We start from the raw sequence: 24,568 nt of genomic DNA, 5'->3' as shown, positions 1-24,568 counted from the left end.
CCATTTTCTTCCTCTTTGCTGGGTCATTCTTTACAGTGCAGGGTTCTGCCTGTCTCCCAGATTCTGGGCTCCAATGGACTTTTCCATTTTATGAACTATTATAACACTATTCAAATTGTATAATCATGTTAATTACCTTTGGTTATTCCATGTAGGTATCTATTGTCTCCCTGACTGAACAGTTGCTTACACTTCTTTATCTACAATGTTATCAGTATCTCCCAAAGTTGGTAGCCCATCAGAATTCCCAGGGGAACTTTTACAAAATGTAGATTCTGACTCAGGAAATAGGGCTGAGACCAAAGTCCTAGAACATCTAGCCTATTGATTGACGTATAAATAAGCAGTCAGAGATGCTACTGGCAGTGTATCAGAGAAACGTTTTGAAAGCACTGTGTCCCTAAATCCCAAGGTTACTACCAACATTGTTGCAACATTACTGTAACCTTTGAGTAGGCTGCTTTTTTTACTTGGATGTTTGCTTATGTATATACAGTATACATGACATGTTTATTGCATTACATTTTACAGAGACAAGATGACTACTATAATGTTTGGCTCTCTATTTTTTTTTAACATCAGTTCCAGATAAACACTGTATAACTTTCAATGACCTATTTATTAAACATGGGATTTGAAGAACATGTAAAATACATTTGTTCTTCCCTGTAAAACATTCAGGTGATGAAGAATTTTTCCATTTCTCTGATTTTCTCTTGGAGTGGAGGGTGTGTGACACAAATTTGCTGGCTGACTGAATGGTTGAGGTGTAAATAGGACAACCATAATTATGTGTTATTATACTGATGGCAAACAATGTGATATACACAGACCTTACTGAACGAACCATCCAATAGAGGAACATGGCATTTGGGGAAAATTCTTTTAATTATACATTTGAATATTGGTCTTTGGGTCCTTTGAGGGACAGTGGCTGGTGGCAGGAAGGTCCACAGTGACATGTATCCTCCTGGCTTGATTCTTGGCCTTCTGCAGCCTCTGGTGCCATCCAGAGGGCTCTCTGGAAGCCTCAGAGCAGAGGTCCAAGAGGCCTCATCAACAGCAACCACTGGAGACTCCAGAAGATGCTACAGGAATTGCTTCCCGTTAGAGATGCCACCTGCTTTCCAACAAAGTAGAGAAAGCCTTCCTTCAATCAAAAAATAAAGAGGTATTTTTGTTTCTCCACAGTCTGGTCTTCTTGTGAGTCAGATGCTCCAGTCTCTTTGGTTCACTGGCAGTTCAAGTGACAGGTGAGTCAAAGCACGGAGACTACTGCAGAAACATTTGCTCCTGGCTTCTGTGGCTTGTATTACAGGAAGAGAAGGGGTGGGGCAGGAAGGGGTGGTAGGTTGAGAATTTGAGATTGTACCACAATCCCAAACTCAGGAAACAGGGTTGGTCCAGAGCTGGTCCAACAGTCTGGTCCAGAGCTAATCTAAGATAATTCCATGTCTTTGATTCACAGGTGTTTATGGAAAACTGCAGCAAATGCATTATAGTTAAGTCAAGTCTAGCAGGAAACTTGATGTTCACAACAGGATCATATGGAGCTGAATGAGGTGACCAGGAAAAGGACAGGTCTCTGAAAATGAGACCAAAGAAATTTAAATAATTATCATTTCCTTAAAAAAAAAAAAGGAAAGAAAAAAATTGCTCATCATATCTACCCCCTGAGGCTCAGCATAATCTTTTCTTTCTAGATTTTGCATATTCTGCCATTCAGGTTTTTTGTAGGACACTCAGCTACCCACTGAATTTTTTGGGAGAGGGATAGCATCAGATTATTTTTGTTTTTTCCAGCAGGTAGCATAGGGAATTGACTCCATAACAGTTCGAAAACATTTTTCAGCAGTCTTGACTTCTGCTTTGCAGGAAAGGTCACATCATCACCACCTAGCAGCCAATAATGGAAATGTCACACATCCTGAAATAAGTTATGTCTTGTTAGGACATTTCTGTCCTGGAGGAAATGGAAATCCTTCTGTGAACTCTATTGTCATTCCGTTGTCATACCTGTGTCCTACTGCCAACACAATTTCCTTCATGCCTGAACATCTAATACATACTTAAAATGTAATACATGATTACATAAAGAAAAGTTAAGCTTTATAGTCTTCCTCTTTCCCTATTGTTCTATTTCCTTCAAAAATATCTTTATAGGTATGTTACCTTAAGAACTCGGGTCAAATGCAGCATTTGTAAAAACTCCATATGTTCCTAGGTGGCTAAAAAACAGAAACACAAGGGTGACCACCATATACTGCTTAGTTGTCAACAACACAGTCCAACACATAGTATTTCCAGAAACCATAAATTACCATCCACCCCTGGAATTCTGCTTTAGAAAGGAAAGAAAAATAAAGGCCAAAGAAATATTCGATATCCCACTTAACAGCTCTGGGTAATTTACATTGTATTTTGTACCCGCACTAAGTTATTATTGATGTTTTACCTACTGAATACCTGTTATACCCTCTAAGGTGCTGCAACCTCTTCTAGGTGAGAAGAAGTAGTTACAAAATTCTTGGCATTAACACTTAATAATCTAACGGTAGTTTTCAAAAGGGGCAGTGTGCCCCCTAGGGGTGTTTTTTGATTTTTATAACCATCAAGAGTTCTACTGATACTGAGTAGGTATGGGGCAAGGGTGCTGGATGTCTGTGACAATAGGGTTCATATAAGGATTTCTATTTCCTCCAGGATGGAAATGTCTTTAAAAGATATCCAGCACCCCTGCCTCCTGCCCACTCAACGTCAGTAGAGCTCTTGTTCGTTGCAAAAATCTAAAGAAATACCCTTGGAGGCATACTGTCCCTTTTTGAAAACTCTTGCTAGATTATAAACAGCAGGGGGTACAGGACACAAAAGAATTGTCCAACACCCCACATAACTTTGGAATATCTGCTCAATATTCATACAGGTTAAAAATCTCTGAGCCTGGAACGCAAGCGCTTTACATGTAAATATTAAGCATTTTTTGCATCTTTAAAAAGTGTAATTGCCATATGAATCAAGGGACAATTATCACAGGTTTTAGGACTCTTTACCAGAGTTGTTCACCATTTTGAAAAATTAGATTAATGTTGGCCACAGCTCTAATGCTCTTTGAGTCACTAATACAACATTCCCCTATCAGTCCACCTGCATGGCTGCTGCTTTCCTAGTGATTCTGCTGGAAGGTGCATGTTTCTGATGACCTCATTGCATCTGCTGGCACAGCGCCTAAGTTTTTGCATCGTGTTTTTATTATAAATTTCTTTTCGTTTTATTTCTACTTTATGTTATAATGAGAATATTTGTTATCTGTGTATTTTACTTCAGAATAGAAAAGAAGACATTTTAAAAGACATTGTAAAAAGGAGGCAGGCATTGCATGTAATCATTCTGACATATTACAGTGAATTATAAAGTCAAGCTAGCAAAATTTACTCAATCATAAAACATTTCTACCTTACCTGTGAGGATTCAAGGGGCATTTCCCATCATCTAAAATAAGCGAGAAGATAAGAATGATTGATTAAAAAAAAAAAAAAAAAAAAAAACAAGATGAAAGAGAGGGTCATTAAGGATAGAAATTATTGGGGAAAACCAGTAGACTGATTTTCAGGTCGGCTCATTAAAAGGGGAATATTGGGAACAGTCTCTCCCTGAAAGGTAGAAAGTGTTTTAGGCTAAATTGAACATTTGACAATATTTAACTCCAGAGTCCTCTCACTTTCTTCCTCCTTCCTTTCAGTATATACATAACTCAATTTCTTTTCAGGGCATCTTGTGTCACTTGCCCTCGGCCCTTAGCTGGGCAAGCTAATCACATACGTAAATCCAAACCAACAGAACAGTGGATGTTTTTCCTCCCAGGTAGCATATTTTTATCCAAATGACAGACTCTCATAGTTGAATTTTCAGCTATGGCTGCAGCATTTTCCTCTTATTTGGCCATAGAAAACTTGAAAGCCTAAAATCAAATTGGGAGAAGCCCAGGAAAAAAAGCTCCCATCCCCAACAAATGAATGTATTTATTATTAAAAATATTGGAACATGGGTAGCTATTTGTCCTTCCGCACTGTTACAGGGTCCCCTGGAAATGTCTCAAAGTCAAAGAAAGGACTTGGGGGAAACATGAAGATTAGAGTGATTCCTACATGATCATAGAGATTAAGGTCCAGGAGCTCTTGCCTCTGCCTTCTGGGTTCTGGGTTTGGTTGAGCAAGCACACATTTTGCATGGAGGGATTCACTGTAGCTCTCAGTACATCTCTTTGGTATTGAAGCAGAGTATTGACCTTTGTCTATTGTCTTGGCCACTCACAGGAGAATATATGAAGATTTGGAAAAACAGCCTCAATGTTTTGGTAGCATTGTAAATGGAGAAAGAATAAGAGTAGGGAACACGTGGTTTTGCCTCTGAGCAGTTAAGAATAGGTGTTGAGACCTATGTCAATAATAGAGAAATTCAATGAGAACTCTTTCAGATTTTTTCACATAGCCACTTTCAATTACCTTGATTTGAGCACTAATGGTCTCTCTGATGCCCCTAGTTACTTTCTATGAGGAGTGATGAAGAAGAGCCCCATTAGGTTATAAACAAAACTTTATGAACTTATACGCAGGCTAAGTGGAGAAGATTGAGAAAGGATGTTTTAAACCTTAAGAGATGGGATGTTCCCATCTTTAATTCCTAGACTAAAGTTATTTTTCTGATGAACAATCTGATGAACACAGTTTCCCTTACAGAGAGTTTTCATCTATTTGGTCTTCTCTGTTTAAATCCTGCATCAACTTTACAAGTTTTCAGGAGAAAAAGTAAATCTCTTCGCTTATCACACCAGGTCACCAATACAGGGGCAGCTTCTTCTGCCCCTAACTTCATCTCCTGCCTCCTCCATAATCCCCTTTTGATTCAGATGCACTTAACTGTGAAACATACCATCTTCTCAATGATTTCACACTTTCATGTCTTTCTACATGCCATTTTCTCTAATGGAACTCTATTTCCATTTTCCCCTGGGCTAAATGCCACTCATTCTTCAAAGTTAAGCTTGAAAAAGGCTTTCTCACCTGACAGTCTGGTTAAGGCATCCCTAGTCTATGTTCTAATAATACCTAGGTTGTATTTGTGTCCTAACACACTTACCACACTTCACTACCAGCATTGATTTCACCTGTCTCCCCTCCTGGATTATTCCTTCCTTAATATCAGAAACCATCATTATGAGTCTCACACTCTAACAGAGATGATGAATAAATGACTGCTACATGAAGAAATGAGTGAAGTAAGGAAGCATAACACCTTTCTAATTAGTTTTAGTGATAGCCTAGAGTACTTAGACCAGAGGCCCCAAATGCCAAACTGCAAAGTAACCTCATTTGAATTTTGGGAGAGGGCTTTTGAAAAATTCAGATTTCTGCAGCCACTCCCAAGTCTCCCCATAGAAGGATCTATATTTTTATGAAGTTCCCTAGGTGATTCTAATGGACAGTCAGTTCTCAAGATCACTTATCTTGGCTTTTTTTTTTTCTTTTAATGCAAATATTTTCCAACATGAACTACTGAAGTTGTGGTTCTACTTCCCCACCCTAAATTATGTGAAAGAAAAAAGCAAAGAGAAGACTCTTTCCTATTTACCTTTTTGTCTGAAACGCTTTCTTAGCAAAGCCAGGAGCGTCCCACCCATTATCAGACCTGTTGTAGAAGCCACCGCTCCACCAAAGTAAGTCAGGGCTTCCTGAATAGTCAGTGGTCCTGCTGCAAAACAAACACACACATGCAAGACATAAGAAGTGTATTATGCAAACGAATAATCTTTCTCTGTCAGAAAGTTTCCGAGAACTCTAAGATGTGAGATCAAGTAGGATCACCAAAGGTCCTGGCAATGCTGACAAGCTAACATGAAAGAAGATCTGGAATTCATAAATCCACTGCAACAGAATGGGAAGTGGGGCCTTATTTTATTCCAAGGCTTAAATATAAACCGTAATATCCAAAGGAATCAGGGTGAGGACCCAATAAAAGAAATTGTAGACACAAGAAGCCTATACATGTAAGTTTGGGCAAATAAAATAAAAGTGGGGCCTTATTGTATTCCTAAGGCTTAAATATAAACTGTAATTTCCAAGAAAATTAAGGTAAGGACCCAGTAAAATAAACTGTAAACATAAGAAGCCTACACATGTAAGTTTAGGCAAATAAAATAAACTGTGGGTAATTTTTTTGGCAAAGATTCAGTTATGCAACAAAAGGTAGTCAGGACAAGCCATGGGGGAAAAAATAGGGGGCTGAAATACAAGCCCAAATAAGTTTTTGCAAACAGATAGAACTTAATTGAGGAAGATCTGCTAGGGTATTTTTAGTGTTAAGTGGTAAGCAAAGGTCTTCTGATATAATAAATTAGAAATCTGCATGAAATAACTCCCAGTTTAAAACATTTTGAAACTTCAAGGTCTGTTAAACAGAGATTATAATGAAGGGAAAGGTTTCACTTCACAAATTGAACACTGAAAAGGAGGGGTGATTACCTACAGTCACTGGACTGAATTTCCACCACTCTATAAGGTAAGGAGATTCTGCCTGATTCATTGTGAAAAACTTATTAAGCAGGGGGAAACCCAGTGATGGAAAGCAAGACCACTATGAGAAAGACACAGAAGAAACACTGATTTTGTTATTTTCCACATCAAAGTGACTTCTTAACCCACATGAAAATTGTACCTTGGCAGGTTGGCACGGTAGTTGACCAGTGGCCATTCTCCTGGCATGCTGTTTGTGCTGAGCCATTAAGTAACTGGCCCTCTAGACAATGGAAAGAGCAGATTGATCCATAACTGAAGTTTCCCCAGAGGTTGGAGCAGTTCATCACTATTGGCTTATTAACATGTAGTTCTGGGCATTTCACAGCTGCAGAAAAGAAAGAATGGAAGAGAAACAACATGTGGATTGGAGGTGAAAGAGATTATAGTTTATTTTGTAACCTAACAGTGCCAATAAATGAGGCAGAATGTAAAAGGTCAGAAAGGATATGAGCCACTTCCAATATTCACAGTAGCTCTTCTAACAGCACATACATGAAAATATTCTCCCAAAGGGTGATAGCCAAAGAACCAAGATGGAAAGATGGATACGTAGTAGCATCTGATAAATACCTGCTAATGCATTAATAAATCTTGCCTCCAAATATACTATTTACAAAATTTTAGTTCTTAAAAATACTACTGGTCTAAATGTTATTACTACATTTGCGATCAACTGGCATGTCAGTATATGTTTATTAAAATACTTAATAAGTGTTCAGCATATCTGGACACTGGAAGTTTGAAAGAAGTAGACTGTCATCCTCCTTAAACTACATTTTCAGGGAACTTCAGGTTATTCTTTCTAATTTACGGATAGGAAATTAAAGGTCAGGAAATTAGATTTAATTCAAATAAATGTTATTGATCAGTAGTGACATTTGCAAAGCACTGTGCTATGTTTTTTGGGGGATACAAAAATGAAAGAAACATAGGTCTCAATGCTTTATGTATAGGGTGATAGCTCTTCAGGAAATATCACGTATGGCTTAATTTTAATTTAGGTTCAAATTATTATGAAACTATGGAATGTTTATATGGTCATGTAATATGCAACTTTTAATTTACCAATTTCTATAGCAGGTTTTACATTTCATATACCTATTTTTCTAACACATCTCGGACATCTGCAAATGTTTCTTCAAGTCTCTGAGTACTTGCGTATTAGCTTTAGTTTGTGACATGAGGAAGGGCAGAAGTGATGTGCCTGTGACACATTACTTTTAATTGGGATTGGTGTGGATTTCATAGGGGAGATGACACTTGGAAGTAGTGGTTGTGGTTGGGTGAGACTTCAACATACAGGCACAATGGCTAGCTTGAGTACTTGCAGGAAGGCAACATTAGAATTGCCTTCTCCTTTTCACCTTACCTCTGCATGTTGGAGTTACTGCTGTCCATTGTCCTGAAGGTCTGCAGCTGAGAATGCTGTCTCCTATGAGTGTGAATCCAGCGTTGCAGCCAAAGTAACAAGTGGTATTAAAACCAAAGGTTCCCGGATGATGCCTACAGTGCATGGTTCCCTGCCCAGGTGTGGTGAGGGCTGGGCATTGCACCCCCGGACTAGGAAGTGATGCTATGCCTGTTGTGAGAAAACGTTTCAATTCAGAGAGCTCCCAATTAAAAGAAGTGTAAAGAGTTAAGGCTAATCTGGAATAACTGCTTTTCACTCCCTTCATAACAAGGGAGGTTCTAGCAAGAGCTATTAAGGAAGTTAAGAAAAACTATCAGTGTCAGATATAGAAAACCAGATGAGGAAAATTATTAAAAAGCATCCTTGAGGAGATGATTCTCCTGGCCAAGAGAAGAAATTAGGGGAGTCATTGTTATTGCTATTTTAAAAAGAAGCAAAAAATGGTACAGAAATGTAAGAAATTCAGCAGAAAGCCAAATATACACAGGCCAACTGCCTGCCCAACCCTGCTTTACTGGGAAGTGGTACTGTTCTCTCACTAAAGGTCAATGTGAAAGTTGAAATTTACTGCAATGATTGCTTTCTATCTCAAACTATTTCTTCCATTTGAATGATCCCACCAGCTTTGTCATTAACTTGCCATGTGGCAGGAAGATGACGATTGACCTTTCTGGGCCTCAATTCCTAAATTTGAAAAACTGGACCAGTGACTCTACCCCAGTATTATCTCTGTTTCTCTCAGCAATAAATTAATGGAGACCATTCAGTTCGCTCAACAAAGCTCTTTCAAAAAAAAGAAGCCATGAAACAAAATTCCTGCTTAAGAATCAATGTATCTTTTATTCACAAACATAAAAATATCCTGTCACTCCTTAGACGTTTTAAAATCCTTCAGCTGTTTGCTAAATCCAAATAGTGGTAATATTGTGGAATAAATTTCCAAAAGTAGAACTGTCTCAGTAAGTACATATTATTACCTTTGCAGGCTGGTGGAGTAGCTGACCATCTTCCAGAAGTTGTGCATTTCACATTATTGGGCCCCTCCAGCTTAAAGCCCTTGTTACAAGAGAAATGGCAGGTGGAGCCAACATTGAATTCTCCATGAGAGTCAGAACAATCCAGGCTGCCCTGCTCTGGGGCGAAGAGTTCTGGGCACTTGATGGCTAGAGTATCAAATTAAGAATGTCACAATCTCCAAGTTTATTCAGAAGTTCTGTGTTACACAAAGTTCATTCACTTATATATTCAAAAAATATTTATTGAGCACCTATATTCCAGATGTTCTGCTAGGCAGCAGCATTCCACAACATATACTGTAGGTCATTTGTTGCAAAGGGCAGTGGGAGGATGGTGAGCTTACAGAGAGGTGTATAGGTACAAGTCATGAAGACAAGGAAGTCAAAGATTTAGGCAGCAATACTCAAGAACTTACAGTGTTACCCTGTTTTCTCTACACCCTCTGCTTCAGAGATCTCGTAGCCTGCCGCAGCTCCCACTATCTTATTTGAATGGGTGCAATCCAGGATTGCATTTCCGCCCTTCCTCTTGCCTGAGACTACTTACTCCCATATATCATGCCATCTCCTCAAATTCAACACACCTAAAACTGCAATGATTGCTTTCTGCCTCGAACTATTTCTTCCATTTGAATCTCCTCGCTAATTCTTTTTTGGTTTATTTTGTTATTGTATTTTAATACCACCCATCCAGATCACACAGGAAAGCTCAAAACCTCCTGGTCAAGATAGATTAGTTTCTGGGAATTCCATGAAGTGACTTTGTGTGTTATTGCTTCTGGTTCTTGGCTCACATTCCCCTGAGAATTTTTCCATTTTCATGGGATAAAATCCCACTAGTCCTCCAGGATTTAACTCATAACCTCTCTGAAGACTCTGCTGATCACCACAGCCTGAACTCTTCTCCTCTGAATTCTTCAGCTTTTTGTCTGAACTCATGTGCTGCCATGTCACATGTCATATTCTCCCTCTTCTACTGGATGGAAAGTGTCTAAAACCCAAGAATCATTCATCCTTGAGCCTTCCATAATTCCCATCTCAGGATCTCAAGAGGCAGTGCTCAGTAACCACTTGCCAAGTGAATGAATAAATGAAATTAAATTTTAATTCACAATTTCCCCCCAAAAGTATTTTTACAAATTATTGCAGTTACATGTTTTCTTAGCATTATTCCTTTCTCCCCATTAGATTCTCTAACATAAGACTATTATTTATCAGTAAATGTTGGGTTATTGACAAATGAAGTGACTATTCTTTCTTTAAATCTAAGGCTATTCTGAAAACAATACCTTGATCAGATAAGTCTCATTTATTTAGCTAGTTTGATTTTTACAAACCTCTTCAAGACCTATGTGCTCCCTCATGGAAAACCGATGTACAGTATTTGGCTTTTATATACTGGTCCATGTACTTTTCATTGAAGGATTATGGATTCTTATTGCATGAATCCATTCAAATAGCCAAAGTAACATAGTGAATTTCAGTTCAGTACTCTCAAATCATTGAGTAATTAACAACTTCATATCTGACATGTCAAGTCAATTTACTAAACATTTTTGAAACATGTCTATTGATGTAAGTCCTAGACATGAAGTCATCTGTGAACGTTTTCACAAAAATAGTTTTCTCATAATCTCCCAGAATTACAACTTTAAACTGAAGAATATGTATAATGTCAGCTGCAGGAAAGCAGGGACCTTGTCAGTTCTTGAAACACTGTATCCCAGAGAACAGGTCCTGACACATAGGAGGGGTTCTACAAATACTTATGAAATGAATGAATACAGTAATGAATACAATTTAATTTAAATGCATTCTAAAAGGTATTCCTACCTGGTTTGAAAAGAAACAAGAGGAATTACTGTTTTTAAAAATTCACTGAAGGGGGCCCTAGTATAAAATGAGAATTACCACAGCATTAAATTCTTTTGGGGGATAGTGCTTTAGTTTCAGTCTTGTCAGTCATGCTCAGCCAAGGTTACATATCCAGACTTTTGTATTTATAAAAGTCTCTGAGCCCTCTTAGGTAAAAATTAACCTTGACCCTTACATACTAAGAATTTGGCTCTGGATCATGTAAAGAAGCGGTTTTGCCTGTTTGAGGGGCAGCCTAGATGAGTTACATGGAAGCCTAACCCAGATCCGGCATATGGTGGGCACTCAGCAAACATGGGATGAATGACATTTGTGGAGTTATCACGGATGCTACTGGAATGGAGATTAGTGCAGATGCAGAGGAAAAGAGTTATAACCAGGAATGACTTTTGTGCATAACTTTGAGAAGTGGTCATATTCTTGAGCCTACTCTAAAACTTTGGCAAAAAAAAACTCCTGAGTAATTACAAAAATAGAAAACAGATAAGGGCTGCATTTATTGCATGCTTAATGCTCGATTTTCACTGACTACCAAGGCAGTTCTATTACATATGGATATTCATTGGTGTTTTCCTGTAGTCCATCAAGTAGGTATACATGATTGTATCTGAATTCATAAACATATTGATTTATATTATTTCAAATAGATTTAGTAAATTCTCTATTTCCTTTTATTATATCATTTTTCTTGAGTTTGATAGAGTTTTCTCAATAATTTTCTGGAAAGAAGATATAGTATAAATAATAAATGTAACTGAGTTGAGTATTGTAAACTCAAACTTTAGAAATAAAACTAGGGGCCGAGACGGGCGGGTCACGAGGTCAGGAGATCGAGACCATCCTGGCTAACACAGTGAAACCCCGTCTCTACTAAAAAATACAAAAAAACTAGCCGGGCGAGGTGGCAGGCGCCTATAGTCCCAGCTACTCGGAGGCTGAGGCAATCTGGCCACTGCACTCCAGCCTGGGCCACAGAGCAAGACTCCATCTCAAAAAAAAAAAAAAAAAAAAAAAAAGAACTAAAACTAGGAAGCCCCATGGAGTCAGAGAAATGTTGGGGGAATGAAGAAAAAATGGAGATGTCAGCTGGGCCAGAGTTTAGAGGACACCAGTTTACCATATTTTAGGATATGAGTAAGCAGGCACAAGGCAGAAGAGCAGAGTTGAGGTTGGGACTTGGGACCGGGACCCCTTCCCACACAGTGAAAACAGACATTAGGAGTTCAACAGCCAAACATGGTCACCAGAGGGTCCATGACAGACAGTGTGAAGGGATTAGGAATTCAGCAGTCTGTATCATGAAAGTGGTCCAACGGGCAGGGACAGGAGGGATACAGAAACTGTGTACAAGCAATCCGTCATGCAGGTGGCATCATCAGAGTTGGTACAAGAACCTCAAGCACTGCTTAGGTTCATGAAAAGGGCTTCAGGTCCTGAAGGGCAAAGGCAGAGGCAAGGCTGAAAAATAATCGACCCTCTGGATCCAAGGGTTTTGCATCTATGGATTCAACTCATCGTGTATCAAAAACATTCAGAAAAAGATAAATTCTATAAAGTTCCAAAAAGCAAAACTTGAATTTGCCATGTGCTGAGTATGTTGAATCCATGCCGAAGAAGTGATGTGTAGGCTTTGCATCGGGTGTTATAAGTAATCTAGAGATGATTTAAAAGTATAAAGGAGAATGTATGTAGGTTGTATGCAAATATTATGCCATTTTATATAAGTGACTTGAGCATCTGAGGAGTCTGGTATCTGCAGGGGGTCCTGGAACCAATTCCCCCTGCAGATACTAAGGAACAACGAGGCAGAGGCCACATCCCAGAGGGTCCAGGGAACTGGTGTTCTAACTAAAGTGGAACTCTCTGTAGAACCATCCCCCAAAATGAAATCTCACATTGCACTCTGAAGAGACAGCTTGAGAACTCCACCTGCCACACTGCCTCTGCTTACTTGGAGGCCTCTGAGTCCATCTGATGTATACTAGAACTCTGCAAAACACTCTGTGAAAATTGGGGTTCTGGGGGCAGTGTTGAGGGTTAAAAATTAATGGGTTCAGGCATATAGGAAAATAAGAGGAACCATTTGCCTAAATTTAGAGCATAAATTTGGAGAATGAAGTAGAAACACAAGTGCAAAAACCAGGGCTCAAGATCAGGATCAGTCAAGGTTGATAATTCCTAGGGCCATACTGGGTTAAAGCTGCTGTTCATGGTCAGGGTTGGGTCTTGACAGCGAGTGGGGACTGGGCCCACAAGGTGGGAGGCAAAGGCCTCCTCCTGCAGAGAAAAGGGGCTGGAAAGGAGTGAGGGGGAAGCAAGGGCTTTAGAGATTACAGATTTAGCAGCCTTGTTGGTTGCATACGTGATTTAAAATGTGAATGAGATTTTTTTAAGGTTTTTAAATATATTCTTTAGCTTTAAAATGTGGGAAAATAGAACTTATGACAAATGTCAATGGAATAAATGAATAAGAGAGTGAGGAATAAATGAATAAGTGAAAAAGCACAAGCCTAAATGCTAACCTCTATGAATGTTCAGGAATAAGGGAACTTGTAGTATATCTTTTTGACAGCAGATGGTAGCATTTTATGTCTTTCACCCTACAGAATTCTTGGCCAGGAAGCTCAAAGATGGTCTTCTCCACTCCTCTCCTTTTGGAATTGAGAAAACGGGAGCCTAAGGGTGTGACAAGACTTTCCTAATGGCACATGACTTGGAGAGAAAGCAATACAAGTCTTTGGAAATTAATCTAGTGCTCATTACACAGGAAGGAATAAATAATATTTTAGCTGTTTTCACGTAACACTAATAGATTTCTACCAACATATTGTCTCATCTGATCACCAGGCACTGCCATTTCTAAAGTTCATTCAGCGGATATAGCTGCAATCTGTGGAGTGGAAAAGAGTAAATTCACAAGTGACTTACCCCGGGTTCAGAAGCTCTGCCCTTGGGTGATAGTGTAGGTCAGTGGTCAAAACACTATCCCTATAATCAGACTAGGCCTGGGTTTGCATCCTATCTCCATACTTCTAGCTTTAAGACCTTTGCCAGCTACTTAACCTCTCAAAGCCTCAGTTTCTTCACCTTTAAAATGGGCATAGTAATAACCAACTTAAGGGTTGTTGTGTGGATTGAATGTGATGATTCTTACGAAATAGGTGGTAGTACATTAAGCAATAATTATTAGCAACTATTGCTGGTCTCATTATTACTAACTCTACACTGAAAAATACATTAGAACAATAGTACCTTTTGCAACTAAACAGGAGCTATGAATTAATTAATTCAGTGCACTTCTATTTTAGAACATAAAATATACTAGATACTTTGCCAGCCAGATATCTCAGGGGAATTAAAGACAGATAAGATTTGGCCCCTGCCTTTGAGAATTCCACTAAATTACCAAACTTGTATTTGAGTAAATTTTACTGGTAAATGATCAGCTTCAATTCAACAGACATTTTTCACACACACCCATTATTATTCTGCCTAGCTGCTGCAGGGGGTATAAAGATGAAGAAGGCACAGCTCCTGCCTTCAAGAAGCTTATATTCAATATAGAAGTGGAGAGAGGAGGGAAGTGCACACATAGTTATGCTAGGGTTAAATCTCACCCATCCCTGAATAAGGTCTGCGGCTGGGATTTAGTAGTGCTCAGTGGAAGGTGAGTGTAGGAATGAAGAAATGAAGAATGTAGCTGAAGAAGACTCAGTAAGGAAGTAAAACTTTCAGTGACATAACGCTGAGCCTTTTCACTTACTAACAGTGTGACCCTGGACGAGTTATTTAACCTCTTTAACCCTGTGTCTCTTCCTTACCTATAAAATGAGATGATACTGCCTTTCCTCAGATTAGAATTGTGGTAAACAGAAATGCTATAATGACATGAAAGCACTTCCTGAAAGTGTGCATTTTTTTTTTTTTTTTTTTGAGACAGAGTCTCGCTCTGTCACCAGGCTGGAGTGCAGTGGCGCAATCTCGGCTCACTGCAACCTCCACCTTCCGGGTTCAAGCGATTCTCCTGCCTCAGCCTCCTGAGTAGCTGGGACTACAGGCGCGCACCACCACACCCAGCTAATTTTTGTATTTTTAGTAGAAACGGGGTTTCACCATGTTGGCCAGGATGTTCTTGAAACTGTGCAATATTTAACTAAAGCTATTAAAATATTATTTAACGAGAGGGAGAACTTTTTTATCTAGATTACCATTGTTGTGGAGAGTGTTGTTTGCTTCAGCTCAAGAACACTTTTATATAAATCCCTGATGATTCTCCATTCTCTGATGTCATCTTAAAAGCCATAAGAAAGGACAGGCCCACAGCCTACCTTCACACGTTGGTGGGGAGTCTGTCCAGCGTCCCGATCGAGTACAATCCAATCTTTCTGGTCCAGACAAAGAAAATCCCTCATCACAGATGAAGTGACAGGTGGATTTATAACTGGAACTTCCAAGAGGCTGGACACAGGTCATTGTTCCATTCTGAGGGCTTAGCAAAGGTGTGCAGGGAATGGCTATCATGGGCATGGCAGAGGAGAAAAGAAGAGATTCGTTTTATAATTCAGCAACCTGAACTCTGTAACTCTGTGTGTGTGTGATTAATATACAACAATGGTAGTTGGCTAAAAGTGATTGTTTGAATTTCATGATGCTTTATCACCAGTTAGAGGTTGCTGAGGTGTAAAATGGCCGCAGCTTACAGTTGATTGATTGACATCCTGAAGTGCTCAATCACAGACAGCTTTAGAGGTGATTTTTAAAGGAAGCTGGTGCTCTGTTTGGGAAGATAGTGGTGCAACTCATTTTGGTTGCTTCTAGACAGGAGTGGAAGTGGTTGCTCCCTTGATACCTTCTTCAGAAACACCCCTAATGACCTTTCCAGAAAACAATGACAAGTGAGTAGAAACACAGAAATGGAGGAAAATACTTTCTTCCCCTTTCCCAACTAAGTGGTGGAATCTGGGTCCAAATTTTAGCTCTGTTACTTACTAGCAATCTGTTACTATACAATAACTTTTCTGAGCCTCAGTTGCTTTATCTTCTAAATGGGAAAAAGGATAATCCTTGCCAGTAGCAATCCTTAGTTAAAATCGTTAATTAAATCAGATACAAAAATTACACTTAAAATAAAAGAAAAAATCATGGACATATAATAGGTACACAATGGGACTGGCTTTTTGTAAGTGCTAATTTCTACTTCCTCCCAATAGTCTTGTCCTACAGTGGTCAGCCACAAAAACTCTACTTATTCACTTACAAACAGTTAAATTAGGTCTCATAGTTCTTTGCCAAAGTTTATGCACATAGAGTTTGAGGTGCTAGAGGATGTGCTTGGATTGGAAGTCATGCTCTGTAACTTTTGGTAAGTCACTCAACCTCTCTGAACCTCAATAGCTTCACCTTTAAGATAGGAAGATAACGTTACATAGCTCCCAGGATTTTTACTAGAATCAACAATGAAAACACTGTATGAAATTTTTTTTTCTTTTAACTTTCATTTTAGGTTCAGGGGTACAGGTACATGTGCAAATGTTAATAGCTGTCAAGATGTTCCTCTGCCAGTGATTGAAACAATAAAGCCTAGATTCAATGTGTCAATGTGTTGACATTAAAAAGTGAAGACTAAGTGAACACATGCCTTAGGGTATTTCTCGGTCGCTCGCTATTTGACCTGGTTGAGCAGTGTATGGCTTTATACCAGAGATAGTTGGGGTATGGCTGTCCTAGGGTCATTTTTCAGCCACTGACTTAAACAGCATGAGGTTTCAAGAACACTGTCTATACCTTTCTCTTCCCTTCATTCCTTCCCCTCTCTAGCTACATTCCTTTCAATCTGATCAACTTGTCCAAAGATCTGGTTCTTTTCTTCTACTTGAAAAGTATTTCTGTAGTAAGCGCGTATGTGGGGCTGGAGAGGACACAACTCAACAAGCCTATAAACTGCAAGGACTTATGGGGGAAAGGGTGTGGGTGAGGACGCTGGTACCACAGAGCCCATTTCCAGCTTTTTGTGGCTTTGCCTTCTGACAGCAAGGGTAGATGTGGAGGGGTGGGAGGACATTAAAAAGGGAAATTGTCTGATAAGAATTACAACAGTTAGTGGATTGCACACCGCATGGTACCTTCCTGCTCAGCCCACATTTGGGTATTTCACTTGATGTGCACCCGGCAGTGAGAGGAGAAAGTTCAGAGTAAACAAAGAACTAAAAGCAGAAGGGAACTGGAAGGTCACAGGAAGCCGCGGTGAGTGGCAACCTCCTTGCTGTGAAACACCCAGAGGCAGGACAGTATGGAGCAATGAACTGTAATCTGTGCCCTGCACCACCCAGGCTTGCCTGGAAGAGTTTCAGTTTCTGTGATCACTGTCCTCAGGGATTCCCAGTTCTTCCCACAACTTCTCCAAAGTTGTGTGGACTTTGTGATATGTCCAGACTTCAACATAGCCAGGATGAGCACTTAAGGGGGCAAGGTCACAGCCCCGCCCTGTTCTCTCTAGACCCAGCTCTGAAGGTGCACCGAACCCTAAGTCTAGGGGCTTACCATCCTCTCTGGTGCCTGGGGATGAAGGACATTCAATTCTGCTGTTTATTTGTTTGTTCATTTATTCATTCATTCATTCATTCATTTACTGTTGACCTAGCTTAACAGTGGGGTGTGTGTGTGTGTGTATGTGTACGTGTTTATGCTTTTGTGTGACCTGAATAGCGAGTGGTTTCCTTTTCATAAAAAATGTGTATCTGCCTGCTTTCACTCAAATGTTGAAAGTCTATACAAAGTGAAAGGTATGGCAAATAATGTAGAACTGTCTAGTCTTTTACCCATTTAACTTGATTGTTAAAATTGTATATACATCATAAAAATATTAATTGCATGGGGGAAAAGTAGATGGAGAAAATATTGGAAGTATTCATACCAGAAGCGTAACAGTGTCTATTTTAGGGTAGGAGTATTTAAGAGGATATTTTTTCATTTCTTTATTATATTTCTGCAGATTTTTTATAAATGAAAATCTTGCGTTTAAAAAGCAGCCTTTTCTACAAAAGTTAACTAAGGAGTTGAATACATTGGGGGGAAAAAGATTGGAGAATATAAAAAATATACATCTATCCTTCAATAGCCACAAACATGGATGACTAGAACCGGTTCCAGTTCATACAAGATGTCACAACACTGACAGAGCACACTGGCTTGTTAAAGAGCAAGTGCAAGTCCGGGCACGGTGGCTCGCACCTGTAATCCCAGCACTCTGGGAGGCCGAGGCAGACGGATCACCTGAGCTCAGGAGTTCAAGACCAGCCTAGCTAACATGGTGAAACCTCATCTATACCAAAACTACAAAAATTAGCTGGGCATGGTGGCGGGCGCCTGTAGTCCCAGCTACTCGGGAGGCTGAGACAGGAGAATTGCTTGAACCAGGAAGGCAGAGGCTGCAGTGGGCCGAGATTGTGCCATTGCACTCCAGCCTGGGTGACAGAGTGAGACTCTGTCTCAAAAAAATATATATATATATAAAAATATATATATTTATGCATCATATAAATATATATACATAAGTATATATATTTATACATCATATAAATATATAAACATAAGTATATATACTTATACATCATATAAATATATAAATATATATTTATACATCATATAAATATATAAATATATATTTATACATCATATAAATATATAAATATATATTTATACATCATATAAATACATAAATATATATTTATACATCATATAAATATATAAATATATATTTATACATCATATAAATACATAAATATATATTTATACATCATATAAATAATATATTCACATTATATATATTTATACATTGTAGAACCATATATATTTATACATTGTAGAAATATATATTTATACATTATAGAAATATATATACATATATATATCAAGTACAATGCAGATAGAATATTTATACTGAATCCACACATTTCTTTCTTCTGAGAATCCTGTAACCTCCAGTACACAGATTAGTTTTTCTCTTTTTTCTATCACTCTTCACCTATTCTAAGTATATTTCTCCAATTTTATACAGATCTTGGAGTGTTTGCAACTGGGTACTTATAAATTCTACCCCTCCCATTTTACCATTATGCCCTGTGGTCCCTAGAAGTGCCAGACCAGCCTTGGGGCAACCACGCTGAAGCAATTTTTTTCCCACTTGGTCTTCTTTCCAGATACCATTTTTGGCCAGGTAAGAAGAGTTCACCTGGTTTGTGACAGGAGCCTTCAGGTCTGGATAAAGACCCTGACAAAAAGTTAGCACGGGCCATGCCCTACTGCCTATGGCCAGACATCCTGACACTTGTGTTATCTGCCTAGCCCCCAGAGGCATTTGCATTTGGGATCCTTGGGTTACAGGACAAGACGATGAGAGTATTTATTAATTTTCCAGTCCATTTCAAGGTGGATCTTACAGTTGTCACCTCTAAAATCCAGACTTTAAAAATACTGCCTACAATTGATTTCCAAGATGTTAGAAAGAATATATTCTTACCTTGGCATTCTGGAGGAACAGAATTCCAGTTTCCAGTAGCCAAGCACTGTAGCACACTCGCTCCCACCAAGAGTAAGTCTTCATTGCAGGTGAAGCTGCAGACTGACTGGTACCTAAAGGCACCAAAGGGGTGGGAGCAGTTCACCTGAGCCTCATTTGGAACTGGGAGATCCTGGCACTGCAAAGCTAAGGGGTGAGGAAGTAAGGAATAAAGAAAGAGTAATACATATGTACTCATTGATTTTTGAGCCATTAACTCTTTCTAGTGTCAAGAACAGGGATTCCTGAATTGGGCTTAACATAGAAGACAAGAAAAGGTGTCATTTAATTATAATGGCACATGAAGGATTTTAGTAGGAAATGCTAAACCTTTGTTAAGCATCTTGGCAACATGTATCAATAATTTTTAAGCTAAAATGCTTTTGGACCCAAGAATTTATGCTAAGTGTGTAATCATGATGCATACCAAAAAGTCTATTCAGAGATTTTTATGACGACATTATTTGTAAGAGCGGAATATTGAAAACAAACACAAATGCCATTAATTGGGGGTGGAAAATTAATGATGGTGGATCCATGAAAAAAAGGTTAAAGGTCACTAAAAATAAAACACTTTAACTTGAAAGATAGGAGAGAAGTCTCAATGTATGATGTTAAATAAAGAAGCAGAATAAAAATTGTAATATACACCGTGATCTCAAAGATGTAAAATAAATAACCATATATGAAGAGAGCACATGTATTCCATGCATTGTCTCTTCTCGTCTTTAAAATGGTAGTAATAATTGTAACTACCTCATAGGGTTAGACTGAGATCATGGAAAGTGCTCAATGAACATTAGCTGCTATTATTAGTAGCAGTGGTAATAGTAGCAGCAGTAGTAATAGATAGTAATAATATCATTAAGGCTTTGCATCACATGCAGACCCTGAGTTCAGGGGTGGTAAACATTCAGAAGGCCTATGAAGGGAGTTACTGAGACCACATCTCTGGATACTTAAGAGAATATCCAACTATCTTTACTTGATTAGACATTTACCTTCCTGGAGACAACAATGGCTTGAATAATCCCTTATGATCCCTTTTAAGTGTGTCAAAGAGCACACTGTCTTTTTCTCCCAGATGACATATACAGTGCATTCCATAACTCAGCCTAGGTCTCAGCATCATGGTGCACAGCCATCTATTCTATTGCCTTCTTATTTTTTTTATTTTTTTATTTTTTTGCTTTTCAATTTTTTTATTACAGTAAAATTTACATAGCATGAAATTTACCATTTACCTTGTCACCAACATTAAGTGTACAGCTCAGTGGTATTAAGTACATTCATATTATTGTGCCACCATCACCATTATCCATCTCCAAAACTCTTTTCATCGTCTCAAACTGAAACTCAATATCCATTAAACCACAATTCCCTATTTCCCTCTCCCCCTGAGCCCTTAGCAACCACCATTCTACTTTGTGTCTCTATAACTTTGACCACTCTAAGTTCCTCATATGAGTGGAATCATACAGTATTTGTCCTTTTGTAATGGCTTATTTCACTTAGCATAATGTCTTCAAGGTTCATTCATGTTTGTGGTATATGTCAGAATTTACTTCCTTTTTAAGGTTGAATAATATTCCATTGTAAGTATGTGGAATACTTTTCACTTATCCATTCATCTATTGATGGGCGTTTTCGTTGCTTCCACATTTTAACTGTTGTGATTAATGCTGCTATGAACATGGGTGCACAAACATCTCTTCAAGACCTGCTTTCAAACCATTGCCTCATTTTAAAATCAAGGTATACTTAGACCCAGGGGAGTCACATAAATTGCTCAGATATCTCAGTAAATGAAAACACAAAATGTCAATATTACACTTTTGGAACATGACTTTAGTGTGAGGTACTCCTCATAAAAAAGTAATAATTCTGTGAACCACCCCACCCCCACATGAGTGCCTTAATATAAGAGCAAACTATTAGAAACCTAACATATTGAAAGAGGATCATTTTGTCAAATCAGACCATAGACATATGATTTATAAGGTAACATATCATCATATTCATTTTCCCTATAAATCTTACAAGAGTTTTAAAGTTGCATTTACACACACTAATTCACAACTACTAGTGAGGCAGGTAGGTAAAGCAGATAATAGTAGCCCAATTTTACAGAAGATACTAAGCCTCAGAGTCTAAACCACTAGCTTAAGGACAGGAAGTGACAGGACTGAACTACCCTTCCTCATTCCATGCTATTCCTCATGCATGATTTCTTCCCCCAAGTCCCATCTTCTTCATTCCAATGCACCCTATATGTGTCAATCAGTGCAACCCTCACCTTGATTATACTATAGTGGACATGTTGTGCCTAAGACTGACTTCGCTCACCATTTCATCTCATCTCTGGTCCCAAGCACAAAGGACACGGCACATAGTAGGTTCTCAGTGAATATCTGATAAAGAAAGGCATGCCAGTGCTCAGTGCAGATGCTGATGCCTCGAATGAGCTGAGACACACAGAAAAACGTTACCACTGTTACAGTACCTTGACAGACTGGGGCTGGCGCTGTCCACTGTCCCAAGTTATCACACCGAACTATATCAGCTCCTCTCAGCATGAAACCTTCAGCACAGCGGAAGCTACAGTTGGTATCATACTGAAACGCTCTCAAGGATGGAGAGCAATCCATGCTTCCGTGGACAGGACTCTCCAGCGGCTCACACGAAATAGCTAAGTGGAAAAGATACCTTCTAAAGCCGGGTAATGGAAGGGCTGGGTTCTTCCTCAGAAAAAATTTCTGGATGCTACATCTTTCCTGTCCACATTTTCGGTATGTTCAGAACCCTAAAACCTCCATTTTCCAAAAGAGAGACTGCCTGGAACACCTTCCCATGCTCCTCTTTGCCTGACTCACTCTCACCTGCCCTTCAGGTCTCGGCTTAGACTTCCCTTTCCTTAGGAAGGCCTCCCTTCCCACCTTAACCAAGGGTAGGAGCCCCTGCAATGTGCTCCCACAGCCTCTGTTCTTGTGCTGTTCATACATGATTGTCATTCTTCCCCATCATACCATGGTCTCCTCGAGGTTGGGCTCAGTCATTCGTAGGTTTATTCTGGAGCTGAGCAGAGTGTTTTGTATATTGAAAGTGCTCATTAAATATTGACATTATCTGTGAAATTGAATCTGAAAAGAGTATATACAGGAAAACGCTGGACTTGTAGGAAAAAGCTGGACTAGCATAGCTTATTGTTGACACTGTTACCTAGTCCTATGAAATGATCGCGACCGGACTTTGTCTCTAGAACACAGGATGTCATCGTAATCAGACTTCAGTTGCCAAGCGAGTGCAGCCAAAGTGAATTCCTGAGCACAATTAAGCCCTGAGTGACCTCAGTTCTGATAAAGATTGGTTTCCTCATGCTCCTCCTTGATAAAGCATTTTATCTCCAGGCTATTCTTGAGGCTTTTCAAAGTGTAAAGACCACCTCTTTGCTCTGGGCTTTGACCTCTGGTTTTTACAGAATCAGAACATTTAAGAACGAAAAATCTGGCTGGGCACAATGGCTCATGTCTGTAATCCCAGCACTTTGAGAGGCTGATGTGAGTGAATCACTTGAGGTCAGGAGTTTGAGACCAACCTGGCCAACATGGTGTAACCCTAGTCTCTATTAAAAATACAAAAATTTGCCTGTAATCCTAGCTACTTGGGAGGCTGAGGCAGGAGAATCGCTTGAACCTGGGAGGCAGAGGTTGCAGTGAGCTGAGATCATGCCACTGCACTCCAGCCTGGGCAACAGAGAGATTCTGTCTCAAAAAAACAAAAACAAAAACAAAAACTCTAGTGCTTCTCTCTTGTCTCTTACCTTATAGGAAAGAAAAGTGAGGTTCAGAAGTGTTAAGTACTAGGTAGTAGCAGGGTTGGGCTTGTAATCTAGGTCTGGGAATTCACTAATCCATCATAAATTTCCTATTCTCCCATTACCACTGTCCGCCTTATAAACTGAGGGTGTGAGGCAATTGCACAGAATTGTGTGGTGGAATTGTGTAATTGCCTGGGATTGCATCACACACTCTTTTTCAATGCAATTTTCCTTCCTTTGCTTCTTTGTCAAAAGCTACCTTCAAAGACTACATAGGGAATCACTCTCTTTAGCCACCTTAGCCACTGCTCCCAACTCCCTCTCAAGTATAGGACATGGTCCTATACCTCGGATATATCAGTAGAGCAGAAGCTCTATGCTAGGTACTTTATACATGCTATTTAATTGTATACTTTTAATTGTATACTATTTAATTGTACTTAATCCTCACAAGCACCTTGCAATTCTCAGCTCCATTTCACAGATGAGAAAACCGTGGTTCCTGGAGGTTGAAGAGCTTGCTCCAGTGCAAGAACTTAGAAGAGATCACCCTGACACTAAGAGCCCTTGGCCTCTCTACCATGCCATGATTCCTTCTTGGACAGAATGGAGGTTGCTAATGAAAAATCCTACCCTCACAGGTTGGCAAGGGTGCAGACCAGTGTCCAGAGCCAATGCAACGGAGCGTGTCCAAGCCCCTCACTCTGTAGCCGAGCTGGCACTCAAATTTACAGTTGGAGCCATATGCAAAAGCAGCGAGTGGATGAATACAGTCCATGGTTCCTTCGCTGGGGGCTTCCAGGTGCTGACACTGCACAGCTGGAGATAATAACCAAGGATAAAGAGAAAGGTACTGAGAAAGGAGAAAAGGCACAGATAGAGAGCAATAGTGGAACCACCTCTGAAATGGAGGTGGAGCTAGCAAGATGTGAAGGTCAAGAGACCCTAATGATCTTTGTCCAGACTTGGATTACCGGTTCCCAGGGTGACCTGCGTCTGTTAAAAACAAAGATTCCTCCAAGCTGTATTCTTAATGTCCTCTATTCCCTATACTTCTATCAACCTGTCTCAGTAGGTCTTCTAGTGTCCACTTACAGATGTAGAGGCCACCCTTTCTGATCTTATGTGGAAACTGTGAATCAGGCCATTCTGAAACTGCCTGTGGTTGTGAGTTTGGGGAAAGAAAGGAATTTTTTTTTGCTTTCTCATCTCAGATGAACCCAATCTAGCTGAATGGCAGGTAGGAAGAGAATTAAATTTTGGCAATTCAGGCCAGCGTCTCCATAAGCTGGTCAGTTTCATCTATGCACTAAGTGAGGA

At 39.4% G+C, this 24,568-nt stretch overlaps 1 protein-coding gene across 3 annotated transcripts in view; it reads right to left on the bottom strand.

The window, feature by feature from the left end:
- Nucleotides 1–869: 869 nt before the first annotated feature.
- Nucleotides 870–24,568, bottom strand: part of SELP (selectin P) — a 41,896-nt gene continuing 18,197 nt past the window's right edge. The window contains exons 7-17 of one of the 3 annotated variants that reach the window (XM_050784194.1): nt 23,882–24,067; nt 21,935–22,120; nt 19,393–19,578; nt 15,203–15,388; nt 8,961–9,146; nt 7,942–8,151; nt 6,712–6,897; nt 5,629–5,748; nt 3,459–3,489; nt 2,173–2,228; nt 870–1,585 (exon numbers count right to left, since the gene is read on the bottom strand). In XM_050784194.1, the coding sequence (XP_050640151.1) occupies nt 2,174–2,228; nt 3,459–3,489; nt 5,629–5,748; nt 6,712–6,897; nt 7,942–8,151; nt 8,961–9,146; nt 15,203–15,388; nt 19,393–19,578; nt 21,935–22,120; nt 23,882–24,067 (1,532 nt within the window). In that variant the 3' untranslated portion in view covers nt 870–1,585; nt 2,173. The remainder of the gene's footprint in view (nt 1,586–2,172; nt 2,229–3,458; nt 3,490–5,628; nt 5,749–6,711; nt 6,898–7,941; nt 8,152–8,960; nt 9,147–15,202; nt 15,389–19,392; nt 19,579–21,934; nt 22,121–23,881; nt 24,068–24,568) is intronic. The other 2 variants (XM_050784201.1, XM_050784212.1) reach the window with 2 other exon arrangements.

Source organism: Macaca thibetana, chromosome 1, assembly GCF_024542745.1.
Source record: "Macaca thibetana thibetana isolate TM-01 chromosome 1, ASM2454274v1, whole genome shotgun sequence".
Taxonomy (NCBI): Eukaryota; Metazoa; Chordata; class Mammalia; order Primates; family Cercopithecidae; genus Macaca; species Macaca thibetana.
This window is presented reverse-complemented; position numbering and strand designations above follow the sequence as displayed.